General features: G+C 33.3%; 1 protein-coding gene across 12 annotated transcripts in view; it reads left to right on the top strand.

The window, feature by feature from the left end:
• The window catches only part of SCAF8 (SR-related CTD associated factor 8), a 196,476-nt gene that overhangs the window by 55,035 nt on the left and 121,076 nt on the right, over positions 1 to 20,365 (top strand). For all 12 annotated transcript variants that reach the window (XR_005025059.2, XR_008992719.1, XR_005025062.2 and 9 more), the window contains 9 exons: positions 904 to 1,080; positions 2,109 to 2,188; positions 3,780 to 3,894; positions 9,414 to 9,545; positions 9,790 to 9,902; positions 11,280 to 11,473; positions 14,483 to 14,583; positions 17,140 to 17,253; positions 18,585 to 18,741. Coding sequence is in view for 4 of the 12 variants with exons in the window: in XM_036886732.2 (XP_036742627.2) it covers positions 904 to 1,080; positions 2,109 to 2,188; positions 3,780 to 3,894; positions 9,414 to 9,545; positions 9,790 to 9,902; positions 11,280 to 11,473; positions 14,483 to 14,583; positions 17,140 to 17,253; positions 18,585 to 18,741 (1,183 nt within the window). In the remaining 8 variants the exon portion in view is untranslated. The remainder of the gene's footprint in view (positions 1 to 903; positions 1,081 to 2,108; positions 2,189 to 3,779; positions 3,895 to 9,413; positions 9,546 to 9,789; positions 9,903 to 11,279; positions 11,474 to 14,482; positions 14,584 to 17,139; positions 17,254 to 18,584; positions 18,742 to 20,365) is intronic.

The following is a 20,365-nucleotide window of genomic DNA, read 5'->3' as shown; positions in this document are numbered from 1 at the left end:
CAGTTTTTGCTTTGTTCTTAGGCTTCACAGAGCTGTCATATGTTCTTGTATTATTTTCATTGCTAATAAGTTTGTAGTAAATGTTTAGTTGATCACTAAATGGCTCTAGTTTCTTAATGTTGCTATTTTAGATGAAAGGATCTTACTTGGTGTCATCTTGCAGGGTGTTTGTACCTTCTTCCACTATAAGTTGAACAGAAGAGTACAAATGTCTTGTTTTAGGAGTAACTTTGCTTTATTTTTTTCTCTTCAAAAAAAATGATAATTTCAGATGTAACTCAGGTTTAGATCTTGATTAGTAAAGTATTAATTCTAGGATGTACATAGGGTTTACTTATGAAATATCTTCAGGATCTTAACTGTTGATGCTGTTTTTTGAGAGAGTGGGTGAATAGTGGGAACAAGGGTTCTTTTCTTGTTTCAGCTTTTGTTGACACTGTTCACCTTAATTTCCTTAGTTGTAGATGCACCCAGGGACTGAGTTCTTATGCACTTTCCTGCTTTCAGGAAATGTGCTATCAGATGTGACAACAGATGCAAAAGCAGTTGTTGTCAGTGCTTGTCCTTTTATAGAGATTAAGGAGGTGCTTGAAGAGATGAAAGCCTAGTGGGGAAAAAATCAGTCTGCTTATGATGAGTTCTCTGTTTGTCATGATCTGACCAAATTATTTTGTCTAAAGTTCACTGACTTCCCAGCAACAATACAAACTGATAAAGGATTGTGTTAAATATGGCCTTTTCTTAAAAAAAAATTAGCTGTTGTTTTGAGTTTATATATATTTTTTCTTGATTTTCTAAAGACAGTAGAAAAATAGATTTTATTGATTAAAAATTTTAGATGGGCATTCTTACAGATAAAACCCAGCATCTGTTTGTAATAATTTTCCTTTTTTCCTCCTTCAGCTTCAGCAGTTAATACAGACGTTGCAGATACAGCAGCAGAAGCCTCAGCCTTCCATCCTGCAGGCCCTGGATGCTGGTCTTGTTGTGCAGCTGCAGGCTCTCACGGCACAGCTCACAGCTGCCGCAGCCGCTGCCAACACCCTCACTCCCTTAGAACAGGGAGTGTCCTTTAACAAGGTAGAAATTGAGATACCACATCTGTGAAGTATTAAATTTTATGTATTATCATGTGCACTCTAATTCTGTCAGTTATATTTTACCACAGAACTATTTTAATACCACTGTACAAACATAAATTTTGCTAAAGATTCAAACTTCTGAAAGAAATTAACTTTATAATTCCACTTGGAGCAATTAGATTATTTTCTTTTGACTAAAGAAAACTGGACAATAAAATTATGTATTCACTATTGAGGCAAATGATTATTTTCTGAATTTTATCATTTCTTTTACAGTTGTTAGAAACATTAATTATTGTATTCTGTGTTGTAAAAGGTTAATGTGCTAAAATTAAAATTGTCCAATATATGGAGATTTCAAAGGAAAACTTCTCTCTGAGTTGTCACTATAATATGATAAATTGAGGCCTAACTATGAAGGGTAGTGTTTTTAAAATTGAAAATCTTGTATATCATTTCTTGTATGATATTCTTAGTATTCTTGTTAATTATGGGAATATTAAAATATCTTGGAAGTGTTAACTGTATTTTTACTTCTGCTACTATTATATTTACAAGAAAATAAATAGTTACTGTTGAAGCTTTTTTAGCCATCAGCTGCTAGTTTAGTTGACTCTAGCTAGACCACATAAAAAACCTTTAAATTGATAATTCAGAAGGTAGTGAGCATTCTAAGAAAAGAACTTTACTAGGAACAGATCTGTTGATTATAGTCCTAGATGTTTCTTATTAAGCTTTTTTTCCTTTGGCAGATTATTTTAATCCCAATCCTCTGTAAAATTGCATTAGTATATATCCTTTGTGTGTTATGCTTTGTCTTGTTACATAAGGCAATATACTTTAAAGAAAAGATCCACTCATAAAATATTAAAGTGTAACACAAAATGATATAAAACATTTATATATTAAGTGACACATAAATGAGACATAATTGGCCTTCACAATAGCATTTGTAAAATTTAATATTTATGTGAAGAACTTTTTAATTTTGTCTCTTTCTCTCACTCTTCTTTTTTTTCCACTTAGAAGTTGATGGATAGATTTGACTTTGGGGAAGATTCTGAGCATAATGAAGAAACCAAAAAGGAAATCACAACTTCTCAACTGTAAGAACTGTTATGTTTTTCTTTAAAATTTTTTTCTGCTATTTTTATAAATATTGGATGGGACACTGGCATCTGAACTACAAAGTATACTTCGAGTAAGTTGGTTTATCACTTCAGGCTGTGGAGCTCTAACATTGCAGAAGGATGGTAGAGTTGCTGCTTTCTTACCTATGTTATTTTGATTTTCTCTCAGATTTTTGCAAATAGTTGGAGTATATTAAAGTTCTTTATAGGAGAATTGATAAATATTGATAAGCCTAGTTATAATATTTTCAATATCTAAACTAGGTTTTAAGTTACTTAACTCAATAGTAAGAATTTTTGAAATAATAAGGAAACTTGCTTCTATCGCCAATGATGACTTGGAGGAAGTATTCCATATTTGAGGAGTCTATCAGAGTGATCAGAAGTAAAGATTAGGGTTGTAAGGATTTTGTTTTTTAAAGAAATGGGTTGTGTATTTTTGCTTAGGTCAATGATTTTTTCCCTCCAAACAATTCCCCAGGTTCTTTGAGGGTTTGTGAAAGCACCAGTGGGGTGGAGGATATTAGAGGGTGGAGGCATGAAGGTGAGAGACGGAAGGATGATGAATGGTGAATTATATAATGTAAAAATGCACATGTGTCCTTTTGATAAAGTCTACTTGAAAAATGAAAAACTGATGTTTTAGATTGTGAATAGTAAAACTAGAAGCAACATTTGAGATCGTGTAGATCAGTGTCCTGAGCAATTTGAGAATCTTCTTTAGAAGTCCTGTTAGGGTATTTTCCACTAAGTAGTTGTTATTGTATGTTCTTTTTTTGTACTGAGTCCTATTTTATTTAATTTCTACACACTGATCAGTTTTGCTCTCTGAAGCAAGGAAACTAACTTGCTCCATTATGTTGAGACATAGCCTTTGAATGTTTGAAGTTAGGTATCATTCTTCCTGTTAGGTTTATTTGCTCCAGACGAAGTACACTTTTTTTCCAACTGTTTCAAGACTTCTCACCATCCTGATTGCTCCCTTTTTGGGATGCCCTCTTTTTTTGTTCATGTCTTACCTTGTGTGGCACCCAGAATTCCAGGTGTGAGTTTCCCAGAGTATAGTTAATTATTATTTCCTCTTATCTAAACATACTTAATAATATGATGCTTTTCTAAAGAAAGCAGATTAGTTTAATAAGTTTATGGTCAATTACACCTGTAGATTTCACATGTACTGATTGATAGACCATTTCACCCACTTTCTCATAGAGAAGTTAAAGTGACAATTTCTAAATAGTTTTAACTGTTTTTAGGTTTTATTGAGGTTTTCTTAGAATGCTCTAAATGTAAAAAATAATTTATATGTATTCAAAGTGTGAGACAGTAATTCCAGATTTTCATTAGATTATCTCTAACATGTTACTCATTTACTGAAACACTATTAAAGAGTATATTTCTCTTTGAACATTTAAAAATTTTCTGAGGTATTCCATTTTCTGTGTTAATAGTTAAAAAGTAAACATTACATTAGAGTCATTTAACTGATGTTTGAGGAGGTTGAATATTCTTTTCATATTATCTTTACTGGGTTTTAAAATATATTTCCACTTGTTTTTCCTTTTAGTTCTCATGTTTCAGACTCTGTGAACAATTCCATTTTTCATCAGATAGCAGAACAGCTACAGCAGCAGAACCTTGAACATCTTAGACAACAACTCCTGGAACAACAGCCTCAAAAGGTTTATAACTCCACCTTGTGGTCTTTAGAGTTATTGCAATCTATAGTATATAAATTGGTGTATTCCCAAGTTTGGTGATTTTTCTTCAACTGTTTATTATTAGGAAGATAATTCTTTTCAGAATCTTTATGGGTATTTTTTTTCCTATAATCAAAATTTTCTGGGCAACTTATAAGTCTGTTGAGCACTACAGAAATTAATTTCAGTATACTGAAAGTAGAGAACAGAAGACAGATGGTGTTTCAGTATTACAGCTTGATTCAGTATTCAGTATTAAGTCTTGTGCTTTACTCTCCACTCAGTTTCCTATGAAGCAAGATAATGATGATTTTGCTATTGTTGATGGTGGTGGTGACAAAACAGATTGCTGCATTTAGTCTGTTACCATGTGGCAAAAACTTACATTTAATGCTTATAAGATAGGCATTTTGACTCCCATTTGATACCATAGGAAATTGAAGCTTAGAATTAAGCATCTAATGCAGAAGTATACAGTTGATATGTCATTAGTCTGAAGACACACCATTATTTTATATATGGCTAAGAATTTTTAATTACTTCTAAAATATAACAAACATCCCATGGAGTTGTAAGAATCTTATAAATTTCAGGGATGATAAAATGTGAAGAAAAATCACACCTTACAATTGATAGTGTGTCAGTTGCAAACCAGGATTGAATCCATGATTAGGCCTATTTTTGCTTTGTCTGAGAAATACTTACTTATGCAAACTGTTTGGAATATGAGTGTTTGAAAATTGCCTCACACTTCTTCCTACTATCCAAAACTTTTTGGTGCTAATGAATTTAACAAAATATAGCAACTATTTTTAAAGTCTGAGCAGTGTATTGTTAGACAAATGATATATGTGGAAATGAATGGAAAAGCATCTGGCCTCAAGTAACTTCTTTAATGGAATGCATACATCTGTATGAACACAGGGCAGGATTCTCATTTAGGTAAATGAGGTACAACTGTAGGACTATGGGAATAGGGAAGAGAAGAAAAGTTGCTTTAGATTGAAGGGATAGCAAGCTTTAAACACTGAACTTGTCCTTTGAATGCATGTAATAAATATAAAATAGGTATTAATGATATATATTAGAGTGGAACTTATACCTGGAATTATGAGAATGGAGTACCATACCTTGTTTTGAAGAAACAATTCAGATAAAAGTGGTTAGAGTAGGTGCAGTATTTTATGTCAGGCAAACATAATTCAGGAACTTGAAGAGAGCACAGTAAAAAACATTTTGATGCTGCCTAAAGAAAAATACAAGCTGTAACTCAAGGAAAAGAAACAGGTTGTCAGTGATATCACAGAGCTGTTGCAGAGGCAATAGGTAGTAGTGATGAAAGAGTTTATCCAAAAGAGATTTGTTCAACTATAAACGTGACACTTTTGAATTGCCTTAGTTTCAGTTTCATTTCACAATGTTTAGCAGAAACAGTAAAATCAAGGTAGCACTCTTGACAAGTACTTATGACACCAAATTATTAAAGTGAAAATTACTAGAAACTTGAGAAAGTGATTCTGTCTTAACCTCACCAACCAAAAAAAAAAAACCAAAAACACTGGGCTTAGGTAATTGTTCTATACATTATTTTCAGAATTTTAGAGGATACTGTAATAACCCTTTGAAAGGAATAAATGTTTTTTTTAAAAGCTGCATTGTTCAGAAAGAGTGGTGAAGAAAAAAAAAATTTCTAATGCACAAAGTGGATAGTGTTTAAATATGACAAGTTTGGAATCAGAAAGTATATCAACAGAGTAACAGTTAAATTCAATAACTTGTGTAACTGGCTCTACCAAATCAGTTACCTTAGAGTATTTAAAATTGGGTGAAGGATGCAGAAAAATTAAGCATTTTTGTTTACCGTAGCTCTGGATGGCTGCCTAAGGGTTGTTACAGTATCTTAGAGAGAATAGGATTGCTAGTGCCATCCACTTGTGGCAGCCAGATCACCCTTGGATCTGTTAATTCCTAATTCTAGACAAACGATGAAAAATGGGGGCATTTTTCAGAGAATGGCTGAATTGTGAAGGAACTAGTAATTATGTTTTAAGAGGAATGATTTCTATTGTCTTGAATAAGTTTGAGTTCATGATTTTGATAATTGTTTTATTAGGATATTCACAAGATGTCAGTAGAACTATAGCTCAAAATGAAATGTTAATGATGAAAATGGTAAGACTATTTTAAAGCTTTTAAAAGAATGTTAGGAATAAAAAGATTATAGAAGATTCAGGCCACTTAATGAAGAGCTGTCAGGGTATATCAGAAATAAGTGACTTGTTTTGATTCAGTATTTTTTTTTGTTACATACGAGAATATAATAGAAGTAGAATTGAACATGAAAAAACCTAAAATGGGTTCTGTATTAAGAGCCTTGAGTTGCTTTAAATGAATTAATGTTTAAATGAGGCCCAAATAAATTGTATTTCAGGTGTACTGAGGTTGTATTATTAGACTCATAAATGAAGGAAATGCTGTAGGCATAACATAGCATGTATGGATTGCAGTAAGGCCTTTGACAAAGTCTTTCCTATCACTTATACAGAAAAAAATGGAGGAACGTGGGTTTATAATCAAATGTGACAATGAGTTAATCTAACTTTGAGAGAAGGCTCTGCTAACTGCTGTTATCCTTGTCTTCTGTTTAGTTTTCAGTGTTTTTATTGATGTTTTACATGAAGACATCATTGGTAAAACTAGAGATATATACCAGGAGATAGACTAAGGATGTATACCTATATCAGAAAAAACAGTTATTTTCCAAAAGGGTCCAATGGGTCCTTTGTGTTAAATATATATTTTAAAGCCATCTTACAGATAACATACTGATGTAAGACTAAAGGGGTAGGAATTAAAAAAAAAAAAAGAAATGTAGCAAACCTTTTTGTGGCAAATTCAATTCAAATGTCACATGTTCTTTTAGCAAAACAGAAAAATCCAGGTTCTTATTACAAAGCACTGCAAGATAAAGTCCTTCCTGTTGAGTGGCTAATTGGATGAAAATACCCTATTTTTGTTCTCAGAAATGTCTTTTTCTTTCATTGAGAAATATATTTAGGATATGGTCATCTAAAAACTGATAGTCTGATATTTCACTTACATATTAAATTTTCACCATCATTAGAGTCTAGAATGCTGCTGTTTGTGTTCAACAACTTTGTCTAGTAATTGTGAAATGTGTTTTGTTAGTTTTCTTCTCTTTGCTATTATGTACAGAAAATGAAAAATCTGAATACTCAACAGTGGTCCAAAAAGCTAAAAGCAGACCACAAAGATGTTGTCCCAATTTTATTTATACCTTCTTGAAATATAATGCAGTATTTTTAGTAATGCAGTAAAACTGAGTGATGATTTATTTTACTGTTAATTTCCCTCTTCAACAATTCCATTGCTTTTTCTTCTATTTTAGTTTTTTTAATATAATTGGGAATAATTGATGAATAATGAATGATTCTTAGGATGATAAAATAGCAAAATATTTCAATATATAGGAAAATAAAACCTTAAAGATCTTGTAATATACCTTCTGTATAGTAAAGGGTCCAATGGACATAGTGGTAATTGCAAGATAATAGGGTAAATTCTGGTTGAATTTTTATAGAAAACTCTCTTTGTTTTTCAAAAGACCTCTAAAAAAAGAGTAAGACACTCAGTATTTTTAAATAGGTAAACTAACTGCTCCAAAAAGAATTTCAAAAACTAAAAATGGTTGCCATGGATCCTGGTGGTTGTACCAATGGTTAATCATTAAACAGAAAATTAAGGGTGAAAAACAAGGAGGGGGATTAGGTAGAGACAATACTTAGGGTGTCTTATTAAGTAAGAAATAAATGATGTAAAGAATGAATATATATATATATTCATGTGAATATATATATATATGGTATTATAAATACATATATATAGTAGGACTAGGATGAAGTTGAAAAATTATTTTGCAGTGTTAAACATTTTTTTGTTACAGTACTGTTTTAAAGGCATATGTCAACATCAGGACTATGCTTAAAATACATTGATTTGATTTGTTCTGGAAGAGTATGCTTATTTAATAAGATATTGGTTGATATTGTGGTGTGGAACAGGTATTTAACTAACAGAAGTCTCTTCTAGTGCTAGCTTTAGTTTTAATTTATTTCTAAACTCTGAAAATGTTATTTGTCCTTGGGAGACCTGTTCCTTCATGAATAGACTTGGAACAGTTCTCTAATGCTCTTTTTGGCTCTTAATTTTTATGCTGCTTTCTCTTTCAGTTTAAATCATTAGAGTAAGTAATTAAAAAAATTTTTTTGAGATAAAACTGACATATACATTGTGTAAGTTTAAGCTGTACAACATGTTGATTTGGTACATTTCTTTATTGCAGTTGGGTACCACTGTAGTGTTAGTTCACACCTCTTATTATGTCCCACAGTCATTTTTTTTGTGGTGGGAACAATTAAGATCTAATCTCTTAGCAACTTTGAAGTTAGAATACAGTAATGTTGTCTATAGTCACTATGCTAGTATTCCTTTTATAGATAGGGAGACTGAAATTCAGAGTTCAGGTAACTTGTTCACAGTCACAGAGTTTGTAGGAACGGAATAGTAGTTTCGAGTTGCTCTTTTCTGTTAATTACTACAATAGTTTCCAGCTTGTGTACCACCAGGCTTTATTAACCTTCCACACCTGTGAAATATGTTTTAGGAGCATTTATGTAGGGAGACATGTTTTTCATATAAACAGTTTTCTCATTTTTAGCTAACATCAGAGTATATGTAAAATTGCTTAATCAGGTTCATACTCATTAGCATCCTGTAAGCTGTGTCACTATATTAAGTTGCTCTAATTCTAGTCCCAGGAAAAAAAAGGGTTCAAGTTTTAAATGTTCCTTTAATTAGCCTTCATTGCCTATCTTTAATTAGACGCTGAAATGTTTTGCATATCTCAGAGTACTTCCTAATTTTATTTTGTGAATTCCTAGAGATGGAGATTGGGTAAGGCCCAAGTTGAGAACTGTCTTGCTGTATCAGTGATTTTGATATTGGCATTTTGAGCTTCATTTTGCTTCTGTACATGTAATATGTGATTTAGTTCTTTAATATAAAATACTTCTTTGGACTTTCATTTATATCTTTTTGTAAACATACTAACTGCCAATGAAATTCTAGATGCACTTAACTTAGTATCCTTATATATCATTCATTACGTAATTCCTTTATTTAAATTCTTGATAGTTTATATTTTCCACAATTAACATCTTATTTGAAGACCTACTTGATCTTAACATTCTATTCTAATACTTTAGTCTCTTCTCTCTTATGGAGCTGTTCCATTCTTTTAAGTAAACTTGGATTTGTATAAGTATAATTTTAGCTTGATTATAAAAGATTTCAAATGGGATTTCTTTTTCTTTGGGCTCCTTTTTAAAAACTTAACTGTGGTGTTTGAGTGATTAAATTTTCATTTGTAATAATATTTATTATTTCCCAATGTTGTGTGTTTGTGTATATATTCCTAATAGGCAACCCCTCAGGATAGCCAAGAAGGAACATTTGGATCAGAGCATTCTGCATCCCCATCACAAGGGAGCAGTCAACAGCATTTCCTTGAACCTGAAGCAAATTTGGATGATTCCATAGATATTCAGCAACAGGTAAAAACTAAATGTTTTTTGGGTTATAAATTCCTAAAATTAATTAGAGAAAAATATAAAATACTATTTTATTTAAAATTATAGTAATGTCCTGAGTTTTTCTCTGACCAGAAGCACCACACTCTAACCATTTTGTTATTAGATATTAATGTTACTATGGTGAACCTTTATAAGGTAGAATTGTCAATATATACTGAATCTCAACCAAGCATTTTGTTTGTTTGCTGTTCTTTGGACTTGCAAGGATATGGATATAGATGAAGGACAAGATGGAGTAGAAGAGGAGATCTTTGAACAAGAAGCAAAGAAAGTGGCTGTTCGCTCAAGATCAAGAACACATTCACGATCTCGTTCAAGGTTCTACAATAATATTTAAAAATAGCTCTTTGTAAATTTTTTAAATGTGGGCTTTCTTTGTTTCCATCAATATTAAAGGAAATATTTTTCTTAGAATGACATCTTATATTCTCTCAGAAAGAAGTAATTCAGAATTTCAAAAACAGAAAACACTTGGTTCTGTTTTTAATTGGATGTATCTGTTTAACAATTTACATGAATTGCAGCCATATCAAGAGACTTGGATTTTGGATTATACCTGATTTTAGTTAATAATATGACACCCAGCTTAAGAATATTATTGCCTCTGAACAACAGTTAAATCAAGCTATAGAGGAAGTGTTTAGGTATTCCATTGTATTTCTTTCATTCCATTTCATCTCATAGTAATATAAGAAATCATAAAAATAAAATTACAAAAATAATTTTTTTAAACATTAAGCATAATATTAAACTATTATAAAACATACTCTGTAAGTGGTTTTCTTTGTGGGCTTTACAGCATGGCTAAATCTCACTAATGTATATGTACATTTAAATATGAGTTGAAGGTTCCTTATTCTTAATCTGGTAAATTTTCACTTAGCACATATGCATTGTTTTTGCCACAAACTGTCTTAAAACTTAAATTCATTAGCATTTGTATACCTTATTTTCTGTATATTAATACCCCTGAAAATATCTTTGATGACTTTTTCAGTTGTTTGTTTTAAGAAGTTGTTTGTATTTACCTCTTGCAAATGAGAGCCTGTAAGTTTAGTTCTAACCCATCTGATGTCAGTGAACTCTCTTGCTGAAACAGCTAGTGTTCTGGAAACTTTTTTGTCTTAGCAATACCTCCTTAGCATTTTGAAGAGAGGTGAGTGCCATATGGTTGTTAGGGGGAAAAAAAGTTTTTCAGAATTACCTCATATTGTAAAGTCAAGCACCATGAAATTTTTAAGTTGAAAACTTGTAAGCAGAATTGTATAATGGCCTAATGCTCTGGTAGAAACATTTTCTGTTCCCTAATTTTAAAAATGTAACACCATTGTCACCTAAGGGATCTTGTTATTTTCTTCTTTCATCAGTGTTCTTTGACTCTTGATTGAAAAACGAGTTGCAAGACACTAAGAGAAAGTGAGACCTTTACTAGAATCCCACTCTCCCTTTTTTCCTCCTGGTTGTGAATAATCACCCAGACTCAGTAAATCTTTCTAGACAAAAATCTAGGACTAGTGTGGACCTAAGCAGTACATAGATTTGAGAAAATGTATGTTTGATACTTGATCATACTTAAACTTTTTAAGAAATAGCTAAATGTAACTTTTCTTTGTTTCTTTTCCCTCATCTAAAAAGTAAGAAATTTAATGGAAAAAAAATATTGTCATTTGAAGTAAATTAAGATTATTTTTATAGATCACCAAGAAAACGAAGGTCTAGGTCACGATCTGGTTCTCGAAAGCGTAAACACAGAAAACGATCACGCTCACGCTCAAGAGAAAGAAAGAGGAAGTCATCACGTTCATACTCAAGTGAAAGAAGAGCTAGAGAAAGAGAGAAAGAACGGCAGAAAAAGGGATTACCTCCAGTTAGATCTAAAACATTAAGTGGTAAGTGACATTTTTATTGATCTTTGATTTCAACAAATATTAAGAAAATAAATTACCTGCTACAAAGTCTCTCAACCTTATTTTCAGACCAAGAAGTTGAGAAGTGGTTTGGTAAATGAATAATTTATCCTTGGTTTTTGTAAGATGATAGAGAAGAAAAGAAAAAGGAGGAGCAGGTTCTACTCAATTAATAGAGCTGTTGAAAGGTTTTTTTTAATGCAGATTATAAGGTATAGGACTTGATTGATGATCTGTAAGGGTAAGCCTAATGTCTATTACATGGACATAGTAACTTCCATGCAGTGTCCTAACCAATTACGACCACCAGGTCTACAGGAGTAATTATTTTAGGACGCATGTAAATATTAGAAGCTAAAATTCATACTGAAGGAGGTTCCTATTGAAGAAACTATCCCCCCTTCTCTAGTGTTTGTTTTAGAACAAATTTGGTACTAGTGGGAGTTTGTTTTAGGAGCAGGCTAGGGGAGTATTGACTTGATAGGAATGTGAGGCATAGGAGCGTAAGCTGTAATTAGTACCAAATAAAGGATTCTCAGTGGGTTGTGACTTTATCTAAGTGGAACCAATGAACTGCAGGTGGGCAAAGTCAATAAAATGGAGCAAATTGTCATTCTTTGATAATTGATATTACACTGTTGAAGGATTATGAAAATCCAGTATTACAATTAAAGGCAATAGTCCTCTTACTAAGTCCTGGCAACTTGAACAAGTGTTGGCTATCTTGCCAGACTCTCACCTGATTATGAGAGTCAGTGTTAATTTAATAATGTTGATGTTCCTAACTCTGAAAGTTTCTGGTTATTTCTTAGGGTGAAGGACCAAATTAGAACATTTTAGTGCTGTCTGGATAAAGAAAGAATGTCAATAGTCTGACTGTAAAATTTCTACTATAATGGTCATAAAATGATCTCCCATGATGGCCGTTAGGAATCCAGAATCTCCGAAGATAGGACAGGGCTTTCACGCTGCGTCTCTCATTCGGCTCCTCACCTGGCTTGTCATGTTGCTACCATGGGATTTATTTTATGTTGCCTTTTTATTTTCATGGGTAAGACACACAATAAAAAGAAAATTGAGAAAGTACATAAGAAAATACAGTGCAAAGCAGGTCTCTCATTTTTTGCCTCAAAACTCTTACTCAGAAACAATATCAGTTTCATGTGGCCCCAACACATTTTAACCCTACATGGTAGTGCTTCCCTCCCCTTGGTCCTGAGAACACGAGTTTTCATGAGCAGTCTAGGGATATGAAGCATCAACAAACAGTGACATCCTAGAAATTAAGTGTCCCCTTCTCGTGGGATAGGAAAGACTCATTATTGCTTTCTGGGGGAAAAAAATGAAGTTGTCTATGGGAAAAATGTATAGAGAAACAACATGGAAAGAGAAGGGAGATAAGGGACAGATTTAGGGAATATCAAGGCAGCTGAGATATACAGGGAAGAGTAATAAAGAGATGGGAACTATTCAGTGGAAGAGACTGAGAAATTTGCTGAGGTTTTGTAGTAGATTGAATAATGATTCCCCAAATGTGTTCACATACAAATCACTGGAGCTTGTAAACATACTTAATTAGGTAGTAAAGGGGACTTTCCAGGTCTGATTAATAAGGATCTTAAGGTGGGGAGATTAACTAGGATTATCTAGAAGAGCTCAGTATAATCCACCAGTCATTATGAGAGGGAAACAGGGTCAGAGAGAAAGGTGATGTGAAGATGGAAGGAAAAAGAGATTGATAAATGCTACACTGTTGACTTTGAAGATGGAGGTTGGGAATGAGCCAAGGAATGCAGACAGCTTGCAGAAGCTAGCAAGAGCAAGGAAACCAGTTCTGCCCTAGAGCCTCCTGCAGGAATGCTGCCTTGTTGACCCATCTGAGACCTCCAGAACCCCAAGAGAACACATTTTTGTGTTCTAAGCTACTAAGTTTATGTTATTTTGTAACAGCAGCTGAAGGAAACTACTACATTGCTGCTTGAGACTTTGGCTAAATATTGTTATGTGTCCATAGAATAAGACTACATGAGGCAAGAACAAATAGTAGGGAAAGAACAGTACCAGGGACTTGTTAGCTGAGTGATTCCTAAAGCTCATACAAGTCTGGAAGGACAGTCAGTTCTGACCAGCCAGAGTAGAGAGACCTGCATGTAGTAGAGATCCTGTAATGATCACATCTTAATGTGGAGCTAAATTAGCTCTAGAGTAAAACCTGTTCTAGACTCGCCCTATTACAGATAGAGGGTAATCAAAAGGCTGAAAACTTATTTTTGAAAAATGACAGTGACACAAATCTAAATATATTAAAACTGCAAACAAACTTTTAATAATTTTAATGTAAATGTCTTCAGGAGAAGGAAATGATCATGAAGGTATGAACAGTACAGCTAAAAGTAAGCAGTATGTCTCATAGTGTTTGTTTATTAAAGGGAAGTGGCTTCCAGCAGTTAAGTATCTTTACATCTTTTGTGATTGCAAGGAGTTCTAGTCAGCCCTTTCTTTGTATTTCCTTGCAAGATGTTATTTCCTTAAGGATAAGATACTATTCTCAGATTCAGTCATAGATGAGGAAGAAACAACCACTCAATCATTCCAGCACAGAAAGATCCTTAAAAGGTGCACAGATAGGGTTGCAGTGAAGAGAGGTTTTTAAAACTGTGATGAGCATTAGAATTAACTACAGAATGTTAAAACTCCCCATTCCCAGCCTGACATACCCCTTACCATTCATCATCTTTTAAAGTGAGATGCAGGTATCCATAGGTGATTGAAGTGTGCTTGAGAACCGTTGACATGAAAGATGTTGACTTGGTATACATGTGAATGGATACCTGGGATTTAGTGGATTTTAAATACAACAGATAAAATTGTCAACAGGTATATTAAATATACTATCTTAAATTTTAACCTTTTAATGCTTTTTCTCAGCTTTTCCTCCTTGAAAGAAATAACTAGATGATTTAAGACATTTGTCTCTTTATGTCTTGACAGTGTGTAGTACTACTCTGTGGGTTGGTCAGGTAGACAAGAAGGCCACACAGCAAGATTTAACCAACCTGTTTGAAGAGTTTGGACAAATTGAATCCATTAATGTAAGTATTAGTTCTTAAAGAATAGTTAGGGTTAAAAGGGGTGGGAGGATTTTTCACTTATACAAAGAGTCACTGGCTCCTGCTTGGCCTAGTAGTAGTATTTGTCTTTAATAGAGATCTCTACAAGGACTGTTGACGTTATCATTTCTGTGTTTATTCTGCTGCTATCTTCTTCCTTAATTAATTTTTCTTTTTTACTGGAATTCTGACTCTGAAATTCTAATCCCAAAGTATTCTTAGGGGTTTTATAGCAGTGTAGCATTTAGTTCTTTAAATCATCCAGTGTTTGAGTTCAGGAAGTTAATGTGTGATCTAATTTAATTCCTTTTTTAAAAAATGAAAATGAAGAAACTGAGTCCCACAGAGTTGTAATCAGGGATTGGTGGTGGAAATGCAACTGGCGTTGGGGTTGCAGGCTCCTGCCAGGCTCTTCCCTCCCACTCCCGTCTCTCCCTCTCACGCAGACCTTGGGTAGGAAACTCCGTGTGGCCAGGGCATCTCCAGCAACTTGAGCAAAACTCCACTCCTCAACTTGATTGTTTCAGTGGTTGTGCCGCACCCAGTCTCCTTTTTTGAGTATTTTCTTCTCCATGAAGAGCTGTTGTTTTTCCCTGGGGCTAAAACTAAGTAATGAAATATTCTGTGGTCATTTATTTGTTTGAGGAGACCTAAAGTCATTAACCCTCAGTTTTTATTCACTGTTACTACACTTTTATATCGACTGGACCAATGATTACTATTTATTGGGGAATTAGTTGGTCCTTTCTTGTCTTAGATCCCAACATTCCTTTCATCTAAGTTTGACTTTCCTTTATTAATAAAAGCACTCTTCATTTGAATTGAGTTTGGCTGTTTTGTGTTTTACTTTCAACTATGTAAGATTTTATTGGAATCACAAGGAGCTGGTTAAGTAATTCAAATATCGTTATTTTACAGTGAAGAAACTAAGTCACTTATGTGAGTTATGCAGATGAAGAAATAGGTGATTGTTTAATAAATAGGTAATGGATTGTTTCATCTTTGGTATTTCAAATGCTTCTTTCTACATCACGAGAGAACTGAAGGCTTCTCTTAACTCTTCTGTCAGTTTAAATTTCAACTGTCAGAATGTAACTACATTTCAGAGTCCATGATCATGTAACCTCTGAAATTATTTCTGATTTTTCCCTGTCCTTTAAAGTAGTGGTTCTCTGCCCTAGCTGAGAATACCTGAAATAGGCTGACATTTGAAAAAGTAGAGATGCCTGTGATCAGTATCTTTAAATTTTATCAAAGTAACCAAAAACTACATGGAGGTGAATCTGATGCAAACCCCAGGACTCACTGCTCTGAACAGATCCTAAGTCCAAGTAGCATTTTGGATTTTCGTGTTGCTTAGGCCATTCATAGTCTCTTTTGTTCCAGTCTTTGGGACTCAAGTTTGCCTTGTCTCCCTCCTCTTCTGTATTACCTTTTAAGAGCGTAATACTTATAAATAATAGGTACTGAGTTATTTTGTGAACTGAAGTGTACTGAATGGCTAGTGATAAAATGTAGGATATGAAAAGTTGATGGAAGGAAGATTTATAAACCTTTTGCTTGGTTTGGGGGGAATTTGAAGACTGAGAAAGTCTGTTAGATTTAGCATTAGGTAAATTGGTGAGGTTGAAGAAAATATTTTCAGTGGTTGGTCGACTTAGACCTACATTGCAAGAGATGAAAAAGTATGTAAGGGATTAGATAGGCTTTTCTTGAGAAGTTTGGTATTAAAGTGAGAGCAGCTTGAAGTGCTAGCAAGACTGAGGAAAAGGTTTTTTATTTTGACGAATAGTGCTTTTTAGGTATCAAGTAGTAGTAAGTGATAGGATACCTTTTGAATTCTTCAAAAGGAGCTGGAATGCTCTATGGGTTCTGAATTAATACACTTAGGATATTTTTGTGATCTGAGGGTGTGTAGAATAGTTAAATGCTTTGTAAATAAAACTCTCAGAGCCTTACAATAAGGCAGTTTTCCTAGTCATGTTAAATAAAACCTTTGTCCATAAGCACTTGGACAAATTAAGTTTTATAAAATTGAAAAGCTTTAGTTTAATCATATGTATAGATTATAGATTTTATATTAAGGATAAGATACTTCCCCAAAACAAAAATCCATCTCATAATACTCAGTATTTCATTTGGAAAAATTGAAATACTATTGTGAATGAATGGTGTGCTTTCAAATATGTTGGCCATAAAATATTTTTCTTTTATCTGGTGGTATTGTATGCATGTCTCCATATTTATTTGTTATTTTAATAGTACTTTATTGGGTATTAGAAAAACTTTGACGTGATACTCAGTATTTTGTATATAATCATGGCTTAGAATGAGACCCAATTAGGTTTTGAACCTTGGGATTTTTTTTAGACTAAAACAATTAATTATATGTGAATTATACCAATAAACAGATAGCTGTAAGAAGAAAAGGAGAAACAATTCAGGGTTAGTAGTCAGTGTTTTGTTTCATTAAAACCATAAAATGCCAGAATGAATTGCCATACTTACACCCTTTCTAAAGAAAACTTTTCTTAATAGATGATTCCTCCCAGGGGCTGTGCTTATGTCTGCATGGTTCATCGACAAGATGCCTTTCGTGCTCTTCAGAAACTTAGTTCTGGATCATATAAAATTGGGTCCAAGGTCATTAAGGTGAGATTGGGGTGATCATGTTTTATTAGATTAGTAGAATTTAATTTGTTTAATTCATATTTTTTAATATTGTGGGTAAGCCTCAACAGAAATTTATTGTTTCAGTATTGTTAGTTAAAGAATTAGATTATAGGTAAAATAACCAGAACTTCAGTCAAATGGTTCTTTGAAATCACACAGGCAGTTCTCTTAGTCAACTAGGGTACCATTTGTGAGCAGGACTTCTTCATTTTTACATGTTTGTCTTACATTTTAAACATTTAAAAAAATGTTCATATTTTAAAGTTTTGTCAGTTCTTCCTCCCAATGCTTCCCAGTCATACCTCTTAATTATATTATTAATTTCCCCTTTTTAACATCTGTAACTCCAGGGAAAGGAAATCCTGGGACAAAATTCCTCTAAAACTGAAATCAGTCAAAGGGAGAAAAAAAGTTTAAAACCCATTTATTGCTTAAAAACTGCAGTCCAGGGCTGGCTCTCTTTCCTGCTCTAGCAGAAGCAGAACCAGCACCCCCCTTAACCTCTCAGGTTCCGTTAAGCCCTTGGTTGCCCAGGTAATTACCCACTGATATTTCAAATGCCTGTTTCTACATCATGAGAGAGCTGTAAGGCTTCTCTTAACTTCCTGATATGGAGATGAATAGCTCTCTATCCCTGAGGAATGACTGTTGATATGCAGGTGAACTAAAGACAGGTGAGATACTCTGTAAATACTAGTTTTACTCACAACATCCTATACAACCAGGCCTTTGTGAAGGATTTATTTATAAGTATATTTTATTTCCCTCTTAGTCCTTAAACTGAGTATTAATTGTGTATTTTTCCTTTTTTTTTTTTTACTTCTTGTGAATACTTTACATTTCTTCTTTTGGGAGATAACTTTATTCCATCAATTTCTGAAACTGTGTTAAAAACTTTAAAATAACTTCTTTCAGGGGAGTTATATGCCCATGCTTTATCATTTCATAGCAGAGAATTTATGTAAACTTAATATTTCACTGGTCTCCTCTTTCTTGGAGTACCAAGATTTTGTTTAAATTACAGTAACTGTTCTAATTATTGCTAGCATAGGTTGAATGATGAAAAGTAGATTTGGATTGTTTTTGGAAATGTGTTGTTTTAAAGTTAGTTACAGTAAGAAGTAGAAACAGTTCCCATACTATAAATGCCATTGCTGTCTAATGCAGGTTTTATTTTAAAAACAAATAAAAACAGAAAATACCTGGAAAAATTTTCCTTCGCTACTGTTATTATTACAGCAGTGATACTTTGCATTGTTTACATATAATTTTGAACATTTTACCTTTTCTTTTCTCCTCATTTCTGATAGATTGCTTGGGCTTTAAACAAAGGTGTAAAAACAGAATATAAACAATTCTGGGATGTGGATCTTGGAGTTACATATATACCTTGGGAAAAAGTTAAAGTAGATGACTTGGAAGGTTTTGCAGAAGGAGGCATGATTGATCAGGAAACTGTAAATACTGGTAAGAACCCTAGGGATAGCTTTATTGTTTAAAAAGTATGCTTAAAAGGTTTAATTGATAAGAGTTTTACATGGTGCAGTGAATTGTATTTATTTTGTTTCCTGGCTTCTATTCTCCCCACAAAATGAAAACAAAAACAAAAACAAAAACATTTGATTTTCAATGTATGTGCTTAGTGGTCCTCTTGTAAATGTGAACATAGACAGTGTTTTAGAGTCTATCAATGTAGCATTTTTCATGTATATCTTTTGCAGTTTAGCTCTTAGAGTTATATATATATGGAGACTTTCTAAAAGTAAATAATTTTTTAATATTTAACTTAATGCTTTGAATGTAAATGAAAACTGGGGACTTAGAAGGCGTCTTTTAGAAACTTGATTATTTTGATTAGAATCCATGTTGAGATGGCAGGAATAAAGTCTTAGTTTAGAGAGGCTGTAGTTCAGATTCATGCAGTTCTAGATTACATATATGCAAATGATAGTCCTTCCTGCTATTCTTGAAAATTTGTCTTATTTTTAAAATTCCAGTTATAAATTCAGAAAATGAATAGCAGTTGTAAGTTTAAGAAATCTTAAAATAGTTGGAAAAGAAATGTGATATATACCTTATTTCTTCATATCTTTGTTCTTTTGCCAAACTTTACTAGTTTTCAGAATACTTTTGTTTCAGGCCAGTGCACGTATTTTCAAATAACTTCTCAGTCCCTCTTTTTTTCCTTGATGGATTTTTCTCCAGAACATTAATTTGTTCAATAAATATTTTCATTCCTATTGTGTGCCAGGCATAGTTTTAAGAATTGGGATTATAGCAGTGAAACAGACAAAGTCCTTCCTCTCATGGAGTGCACACTGCAATACAGGGGTTGACAACCTAGAGCCCATGGGCCAAATCCTTTTGGCAGCCTGTTCTGTAAATAAAATTTTAGTGAAACACAATCATACTCACTTGTGTTTACCTATTTTACATAATTTTGTTCAACAGTAATTGAGAGTAGTTGCAACGGAGAACAGAGAGAAAGGAAATTTGCCAACTCATGTTTTCATAGAAAGAAATACAAAATAGATAAACTATATAGTATTTCAATGTTGATAAGTTCTAAGAAGAAAACACAGGGAAGGTAGGGACAGGCAGTATGGGTGTGGAGCTATTGCAGTTTTAAGTGGCTGAAGAAGGACTAATAGGTTGATGTTTGAAGGGGTGAGATGTGCAAGTGTTTGGGGCAAGAGCATTCCATGCAGAGGGAACAGCAAGTTGAAGAAACTATTCAGAAATGAGACGGTGTGGTTTGAGCAAAGATAGTAAGGAGTAAGTAGGAGATCAAGTTGGAGAGCTACAGAGGTGACGTTAAGTAAAGTCCTACTAGTCTTTGTAATGACTTTGATCTTTACCCTGAAGGAGGTGGAGAACCATTGGAGGAACCATTAGAGCTCTTCTGTTCTATTTTTGTAGCTGTATTTTCAGGAAGACTTTCTGTTTTGGATCAATACTTGTTGGTGTCTCCTTGTACCTTGTGACAAAATACAGGATATGGTCGGTTCCTCATTTATCAGGCAACCTTTGGGAAATGTATCAATTGTATCTCTTCTGAAGTCTTTTCTCTAAATATTTTAGTGTCTTTCAT

The sequence above is a fragment of the Manis pentadactyla genome, chromosome 12 (genome assembly GCF_030020395.1).
Source record: "Manis pentadactyla isolate mManPen7 chromosome 12, mManPen7.hap1, whole genome shotgun sequence".
Taxonomy (NCBI): domain Eukaryota; kingdom Metazoa; phylum Chordata; class Mammalia; order Pholidota; family Manidae; genus Manis; species Manis pentadactyla.
The sequence above is the reverse complement of the archived record's forward strand: the minus strand, read 5'-3'. Positions and strand labels throughout refer to the sequence as shown.